General features: G+C 57.5%; 1 protein-coding gene across 1 annotated transcript; it reads left to right on the top strand.

The window, feature by feature from the left end:
• Window positions 1-286: 286 nt before the first annotated feature.
• On the top strand, window positions 287-7,720 carry TYSND1 (trypsin like peroxisomal matrix peptidase 1). Its single transcript, XM_042908682.1, is given in 5 exon segments — window positions 287-1,604; window positions 3,376-3,506; window positions 4,511-4,696; window positions 6,848-7,006; window positions 7,009-7,720. Coding segments are annotated over 5 exon segments (1,944 nt in total). The 5' UTR covers window positions 287-426; the 3' UTR covers window positions 7,299-7,720.
• Window positions 7,721-8,589: the final 869 nt, after the last annotated feature.

Genomic DNA, 8,589 nt, shown 5'->3' with positions numbered 1-8,589 from the left:
AATGGGCAAATCTAGGCATGTCGGCCCTTATTTCTATTCCTTTTCCTGCAGCCCAACGAACAGAGAAGGGATCCCACCTTGCCCAAGCCCCGTCTCCCTGCAAAACCACACGCCGGTCACTCTCCCCACGCTCACCTTCCAGGACAGCTTCTCCCGCTGCGTCGCGCAGGTGGCCCGAACCCATGAGGGCGGGGAAAGGGACGGGGTCAGTCTGGGCAGCCAATCAGGGCTCGGCCCCAAGCCCAGCCAATCGGGCCCGACAGTTGGGGCCTAGCCAATCAGGCCCGACAAGGAAGAACTGAGTCAGTGTTTGCGCCTCTCCCTTCCAGCTTTGGGTGGCGCCGCGGGGGATCAGGGGTCCCGGCCGGGCTCCTCGCTCGCTTTCCACGTTCCCCTGGAAACCCCGTGTGCACAGTCCTAGAGGACATGGCGCGGCAGTGGGGGCCGTCCATGAGGGCGGCCGAGCGGGCGGGCTGCGTGGTGAGCGCTTCCCGGGCCGGGCAGCCCGAGGCCGGCTCGTGGAGCTGCAGCGGGGTGATCCTGAGCCGCTGCCCGGACCTGGTGCTGTGCCACGGGGGCATTTTCACCCCCTTCCTGCGGGCCGGGAGCGGGGCGCTGAGTGCGGCCGGCGCCGCCTTCCTGCCCGGCGACAGTTGCGGCGACGACCTGCGCCTGCACGTGCAGCGGGGTCCCGCAGCCTCGAGCCCCTCAGGCCGCGCGGAGCGGGGCCGCCCGGGGCTGTGCACGCCCCAGTGCGCGGGCCCAGAGTCAGGCCCTCAGGGCCGACCCCGCGGGCGGCCCCTGCAGCCCCCGCGGCCCGCCGAGCTGCTGCTGCTGCTGAGCTGCCCGGCCTTCCGGGCCCACTTCGCTCGCCTCTTCGGGGGCGAGGCGGCGGAGCAGTGGCGCTTCGCAAGCGCGGCGCCGGAGGACGAGGTGACGGAGGACGAGGAGGAGGATCAGCTGAGAGCGCTGGGCTGGTTCGCGCTGCTGCGTGTGCGGCCCGACTCCGAGGAGGAGGAGGAAGAGGAGGAGGGGGAGCGCGGGCCGGCAGTGGCCGTGGCGCCTCTCGGGGCCGTGCCCAAGGGCGCGCCGCTGCTGGCCTGCGGCTCCCCGTTCGGGGCCTTCTGCCCGGACATCTTTCTCAACACGCTCAGCCGCGGCGTGCTCAGCAACGCGGCCGGCCCGCTGCTGCTCACCGACGCTCGCTGCCTGCCGGGCACCGAGGGCGGCGGCGTGTTCGCGGCGCGGCCCGCGGGGGCGCTGGTGGCGCTGGTGGCCGCGCCCCTCTGCTGGAAGGCCCGCGAGTGGGTGGGCCTCACGCTGCTCTGCGCCGCCGCCCCTCTCCTGCGTGCCGCCAGAGCCGCGCTGGGCAGCCTGTGCCCCGGCACCGATGCCCTGGCAGCCCTCCTGCCGCAGGAGCTGAGCGCCCCATGGGGCCTGACCCTCCGAGACCCAGGGCCCCCGTGGGCAGCTGCGGCCGTGCTGGTGGAGTGCGGCACCGTCTGGGGCTCTGGAGTGGCCGTGGCGCCCCGCCTCGTGGTGACCTGCCGGCATGTGGCCCCTCGGGAAGCGGCCAGGGTCCTGGTGCGCGTCACGCCCCCCAAGTAAGGCCCTGCAAGGTTGCCCCACCTCTGCCCCCTCAGCCGGTCTCAGAGCGGAACTCTGAAGATTAGGGAGGCCTTCTGGCATCACGATGATGCTTTGATGGTGTAGTGTGGGTTGAGACCTGAGTCCCTCCCCTCATCCTTGGCATTCAGAACCCTAGCCTAGGGGGTTCTGGGCCTCCTTCCTGGCGGGGGGCAGGGGTGGTGGTGGCGCGCAGTGAATGGGGCTTGGGCAAGATGCCGAGCAACTCTACATTGGGGAACTGTGGGAAGTCACAGCGTCTCTGACTAGGCATCTTTTAGCACCCTGTCCCCTCGGTCTCCCGCCCCCCTCCCGCCCAGCCTGTTTTCTTTCTGAAATCTGACTGCTCTTAGAGCAGGCACACAGCACTGGCTCCTTGAATGCAGACTTCCTAGCCCTGTTCTTTCTCCCCTGAAAGCGGTAGTGAAGTCCCAGAGGCCCAGGCTGCTGCCTTCCTGGGGTGATGAGAGGGGGCTGTTACTCTTACTTGATTGCTCTCTTAGATCTTAAACAGATCTTCCCAGCTGGACAAAAATGACGGGTGTCGGGCTCCACCTAATTAGAATGTGGGAGTGAGGTCAAGCACACAGATGTATTTTGAACAGTCTTTGGGTGATCCTGGCTGCCGGGTTGGGACTTCAGCCGTTTGTTCCTTCTCTGCAGGGAAAAGCACTCTTGCCCTCCTTTACCTCCAGTTGCTCAGCAGCCTTGGCTTCCTGGCTTGTGTTTTCCTAATACCTGTTCTATTTCTGCTGTAGTCCCAGGCACTTAACTTAGGCAGGAGCAGAGCAGTATAGCACCTTGGTGTTAATGCCTGAAGTTCTGTACTTACCTCAGCCTAGCCACGCGGACCGGGCCTTTCCAGATCCCTCTACCGAATTTCCAGGGTTAACCCAGCCCAGCTTCGCCGTAGGGTCTCCCACTGGTGGCCAACAGGACAGCCGTGACTTTGTAAGGAAGACTGATAATGAGGACTTCCCTGTATGTGTGGTGCCCCATCCTCCACCCCGTCTTCACCACACACATACTCTTGCTTCTAGGGAACCCACCAGGTCCCCTGGAAGCTATCCCTGCAGAGTATGTAGTGGGGAGCCCCTGTGTGAACCTGGGCAAGTCAGTCTAAGCTGCCTTTCCGTGAATCGACATGTGAAGTCTTGGAACAGAGCCCGGCCCACAGTAAGAGCTGCAGATGTGCTAGCATTTATGTGTGTAAACGGGGACACAGGACTGGCAGCATTGTTTGCCTCAAGTGAGGCAGTGAAGGAGAACACTGGGAATGTTTGCCCTGGCTTCTGCCACCTATTGTGTGACCTTGAGAAAGTTACTCAACCTCTCTGGCCCTCACATGCACCATTTAAAATGGCGATGATCAAAAAAAAAAAAAAAAAAATGGCGATGATTGCAGCGCCTAGCTCTGAGGGCTGCTAGGAGAACTAAAGGAGATGATGTGCCCAGAGCATTCACAGCAGCCCCGGCCTGCAGTGCTCTCCAGGTGTCAGGTGTTCAGGAAACCCGGTGGAGTGCAGGAAGCTAGTGGAGAAGTACGTTACGGTGGGCGATGCACATTTGGAAGTACCACAGGATGGCCAGGTGACGTGCCCACATGTGCCGGCCTGGTACGGTTCGGGGCTGATGCCACATCTTTGGACTCCCAAGTCCGTGTTTTTACCGTCACTCTCATCCCCTTGCTTCCTCCCCGTACTCACGGGTCAGCGTGCGAGCCTGTCATTTTGTTTCCCTTGCTCCCAGGAGTGCTGCCATCTGGGGACAAGTGGTATTTGCCACCCAGGAGACATCGCCCTACGACATAGCGGTGGTGAGCCTGGAGGAGGACCTACCCGATGTCTCCCTGCCGGTGCCTGCCGAGCATTTCCACGAAGGTAAAGGACGAGAGGGCTTCTGGTGTGGGGCGGACCTCAGGAAGCACAGTCAGTGTTGGACATTCTAACCCTCTAGATCGGGGGGCCAGTCCCCCAGGCGGGCCCCCTGCCCCACCCCTGTTGGAGGCGTGGGGCAGGGTGGCGTCAAGCTGGCATGAAATCATCCTGGTTTCAGGGCCTTGGCTGGAGTTGCTCTTGGAGGCTTCTCTGCTTGTGCCCGGCATGCCCCCGGTCCTGGGGGGCAGGGGGAATCCTTGCCGAAGCGTAGGGCACCCCTCTTGCCTGCGGCCCTGCAGCAGTGTCATGTGGAGCGGCTGAGCTTGGGGGCTCCTGCCGGCTGGCCAGAGCGGGGTTGCCCTCTTGAGGCTCCACTGGCGGGGCACGCCGCCTTGGAAGTTCCAGAGGCCTCACTGTGCAGATGCAGCGTGATGGAACAGCAGAGGCCACAAGCTCTCTACGCTGCCGTCTCTTCTGCCACTTGCTAGCCCTGTGTCCTCGGACAGGCAACTGAGTATCCTCTGCCTCAGTTTTCACATCTGTAAAATGGGGATAGTGCTCCCTACTCCCGGGCATTGCGAGGAGTGCGGTGAGATGTGGCCCGTAAAGCATCTAGCCGCATGCCCTGTGCGTTCAGAGCACTCGGTGAAGGCAGTTGGAGGGCAGCCTGGAGCCCTCATCACCGCTCCTTTTTTCACCAAGGCTCCTTAGTCCGAGGAGGAGATGGGTGTTAATTTCACGAGCGTTGACTGAGCACCGGGGTGGGTGCCAGGAACCCTAAAAAGTAACTAACTGGTCCCGCAGGGAAATGAAGGCTGGAGAGTAGTCTGATGCTGAGGACAAGTGGTGAGCAGGTGCTGGGAGATCAGCGGAAGTCCAGTGGGGACCTGGGGCAGACTCCCCGGAGGTAGGAGTATCTTCACAGCAGCCTGAAGGGCAGAGAGGGTTCGGAACTTTGGAGAGGCAGAGACGGCTCCCCAGCTTCACCCTCCTTTCCTCCCTGGCAGGCGAAGCTGTCAGCGTGGTGGGCTTTGGCGTCTTCGGCCAGGCTTGCGGGCCCTCGGTGACCTCGGGCATCCTGTCAGCTGTGGTGCAGGTGGATGACACGCCGGTGATGCTACAGACCACGTGTGCCGTGCATGGCGGCTCCAGCGGGGGACCCCTCTTCTCCACCCGCACAGGAGACCTCCTGGGTAACCAGCTCCTTGGCCCTCTCCCAGCCCCTCCCCTGCCAGAGCCTCAGTCCCATCTAGTGAGGGCCGGGCGTGCAGCCCCCGGGAGCCACCCTCGGCCTGGGAAGATGGTGGGCCTTCCGCCCAAGAGGCAGTTAGCCAAGGTTTTCGGGCACTTGTGCTCCTGGGAGTGGAGAGGAGCGGATGCTGAGCAGGGAGGGAAGAGATCTGAGGTCTAGTTCCTTCTCCGCCTTAGGTAAGTCGCTTAATCTTAGTTAATCTATGAAACTCAGGAGCTGGGTTCATCCAAGAGTCACAGGTAAACGAATGGATGAGTGAGTGAAGACGGCCGGGATGGAGGGTCAGGGGTGAACCGGGGTGAACACCACTTGGCTGCAGCACATTGGCGCCTCCTTCCATAGGAATGTGGGCCTAACATTGCTTGATTCTGCAATTTTTTTACTAGCAATGGTAAACCTTTTTGTTTGTTTAATATGGGGTCGTTAGATCTTTTGATTTGCACATATACTGATATGTGGATACGGACATAAGTATAGATACACGTGCAGGCATGCGTTGGCGGGTACGTGTGCGTGTGTGTAAAAAATCTAGCTCTGTCTGCTGAGAGGGGCTAGAAGCAGTGACACCCCAGTTGTGATGACCACACCGAGAACCCAGACCTTGGTTTCTCTAATAAAAGGCGCCAGGAACTGACTCACTCCCGGGCTCAGGCAGGGAAGATCCAAGATGAGCCCAGAGCACCTAGTGGTGCTGGAGAGGAAGGAAAGGCTAACAACAGAATGATCGGCACATCAGATGTGTGACGAATGAAGAGCTGACTTGAAGGAGCTCCCAGGAGAACAACTTGAGCTGCAAACCACACAGCGATAGGGTTGGATGGTAACTCAAAGAAAAGAGTGAGTATCTGAGTCCACACTGACATCGATAACTGAATGCATCTTGCAATGGAGACAAGTGACAGCTCTTCCTGACAGAAGAATTCCAGGTGATAAATGTAGAAGAAATGAGGGAAGTAGAAAATCACTGTTAGGACACCACAGAAGGAATTGCTGCGGGCAGGACCCACCGATGAATGGAAAGTAGAAACGAGGATATTTGCCTGATCCTAAAATATTTCGTACAAGAGGGAAAACAGTAAGCCTGCAATAGAGAAACCTGGCAGATACACCACCTTAGCCAAGTGATCAAGGTTAGCGTCTCAAGAAATGCTCTTGGACATCACGCACCTCCTGACAGGGTGCCCTGAGAAGGGCACGGGACGGCATTTTCAATCTTGGAAAACCTTAACTTTAGGAGAAAACATCCGGTAACCCCACATTGAGGGACGTCCTGCAGAATAAGTAACCTGTACTCCTCTAAGTGTCATGGCCACGAAAGATGGGGAAAGACTGAAACTGACCCAGGAGGCATGATAGCTAGACGCTTCTGGGACCCTGGATTAGATCCTGGAATAGAAAAAGCATTCGTGGAATCACTGGTGAAATCCAAATGCGTTCTGCACGTCAGTGAACAGCATTGTTCCAAGGTTAATTTCCTGGTTTCGATCGTTGTTTTTTTTGCAGTGACATGAGGAGAAGCTAGATGAAGGGTGTACAGGGACTCCGTACCGTTTTGGCAAGGCTCCTGTAAGCCTAAAAAAGTACATCCGGAAGGGGGCTTGGCTGGCTCCGTCGTCGAGCATGTGACTCTTGATCTTGAGGCCGTGAGTTCAAACCCGCGGAGCCTACTTAAAATTAAAAGCGACGACAACGACAAAACACATCCACATGCACACACATCCACGTGCACTGAGCAGGCCAAACAAAAAACTTGCGTGGGGGTCTGATTCACTTACTCAGTCAGTCAACAAGTATTTGTTGAGTGGCAACCCTGCACCAGGCACTGGGGAGCCTGCCTGAGCAAAGCCCGTGGGGCCGCTACTAGGTGGAGAGAAAGGTCACAAAGGAAGTGCAACATTGTCTGTTAGGTACTGACAGTTAAGGAGAGAGTAAAACGGGGAAGGGGCACTGGGGTGTGGGAGCCAGAGGCCATGAAGGAGGCTGGGTGTCTGTCACTATGAGGGGGGTTCAAGCCCCCGGTGGTCCGAGGGCCTCACTTCCCATCCGTGTGCCCTCTGGCTCATCCCCCCTTTCCTCTTGGACTCCTCAACAGGCATCGTGGCCAGCAACACCCGGGACAATAACACAGGGGCCACCTACCCTCACCTGAACTTCAGCATTCCCATCACGGTGCTGCAGCCAGCCCTGCGGCGGTATGGTCAGACGGGTGACCTGGGCGGCCTCCGGGAGCTGGACAGCACCACTGAGCCAGTGAGGGTGGTGTGGCGGCTGCAGCGGCCGCTGGCGGAGGCCCCGCGGAGCAAGCTGTGAGCCAGCCCTCTGGAGAGAAGAGCCACCATGTTATGCCACAGGACGAGCTGAGGGTAGCGGCCTCAGGACCCTGCCCGGGCACACCCCAGCTGGGCTGCCTCCCCATCCCCACCCATCGCGTTCGGCTCTGGAGTCTGGACCAAACTTCCCTTCGGCCCCATGGGTCTCCAACCTGGAAGCCTGTTTGGGGGTGCTTTTTGGAGCCCTCACCTCTCTCTGCCCCCTGGCACTAAACTCTGTTATTTCTCCTTCTGGGGAGCCCCGTCCAGCTGCCCAACAGCCCTGGTCCTGAGGGACAGGTACTGGCTGGAAGGCAGGCCCAGTCCTGGCTCTGCGTCTGTTCCCTGTCTCCTGATGGCCGCTGGCCACCAGGAGCACCTGCTTCCCTGGGGCTGGGGCTTCCTCAGAAAGGCCTGCTCTGAAGACCAAAGACAAGAGGAAAAGAAAATCTTTCTGTTCTACTGCACCTCTAGGTGGAGTCCCTGAAAGTTAGGATCTGTGGGTCTTCATATGTTGAGTGTCGCTGACCTCCAGGGACGCTCTGACACAGTGCCTTTACTTTCCAGCCCATAAAATGGGCCTCAGGGATCTCACAGGGGAAAATGTGTCTAGTTAGGGATTGGGAATAAAGAGGACGTATAGGAGAAAATCTCTACTTCTATCTAGCAGGTTCTCTTTTTTTCTTCTATGTTTTGAAAGTTGCCCTGGGAGTGGGAAACCATCAGGCACAGAAATACACCTTTTCTTTCCTCCTTTCTCTGTTGGGGTGTGAGCTCATGGCATACTTTTTTTTAAAATTTAATTTAATTTTTAATTTTTAATTTTTTAAAATTTACATCCAAATTAGTTAGCATCTAGTGCAACAATGATTTCAGGAGTAGCTTCCTTAATGCCCCTCACCCGTTTAGCCCATCCCCCCTCCCACAACCCCTCCAGCAACCCTCAGTTTGTTCTCCCTATTTATGAGTCTCTTCTGTTTTGTCTCCCTCCCTGTTTTTATATTCTTTTTGTTTCTCTTCCCTTATGTTCATCTGTTTTGTCTCTTAAAGTCCTTATATGAGTGAAGTCATATGATTTTTGTCTTTCTCTAACTAATTTCACTTAGCATAATACCCTCCAGTTCCATCCACGTAGTTGCAAATGGCAAGATTTCATTCTTTTTGATTGCCGAGTAATACTCCATTGTCTATATATACCACATCTTCTTTATCCATTCATCTGTAGATGGACATTTAGGCTCTTTGCATACTTTGGCTATTGTTGATAGCGCTGCTATAATAACATGGGGTACCTGTGTCCCTTCGAAACAGCACGCCCGTATCCCATGGATAAATGCCTAGTAGTGCAATTGCTGGGTCGTAGGGTAGTTCTATTTTTAGTTTTTTGAGCAACCTCCATACTGTTTTCCAGAGTGGCTGCACCAGCTTGCATTGGCTCATGGCATACTCTTGTGTCGGACTGAGCCTGGCCTCTGGTCCTGACTGGCACCAGTCAGCACTGGGTGGGGCTTGCAGAGCCCGGAAG

The sequence above is a fragment of the Panthera leo genome, chromosome D2, assembly GCF_018350215.1.
Source record: "Panthera leo isolate Ple1 chromosome D2, P.leo_Ple1_pat1.1, whole genome shotgun sequence".
Lineage (NCBI taxonomy): Eukaryota > Metazoa > Chordata > Mammalia > Carnivora > Felidae > Panthera > Panthera leo.
Note: the sequence above shows the minus strand (reverse complement) of the source record. Positions and strands in the feature narration are given on the sequence as shown.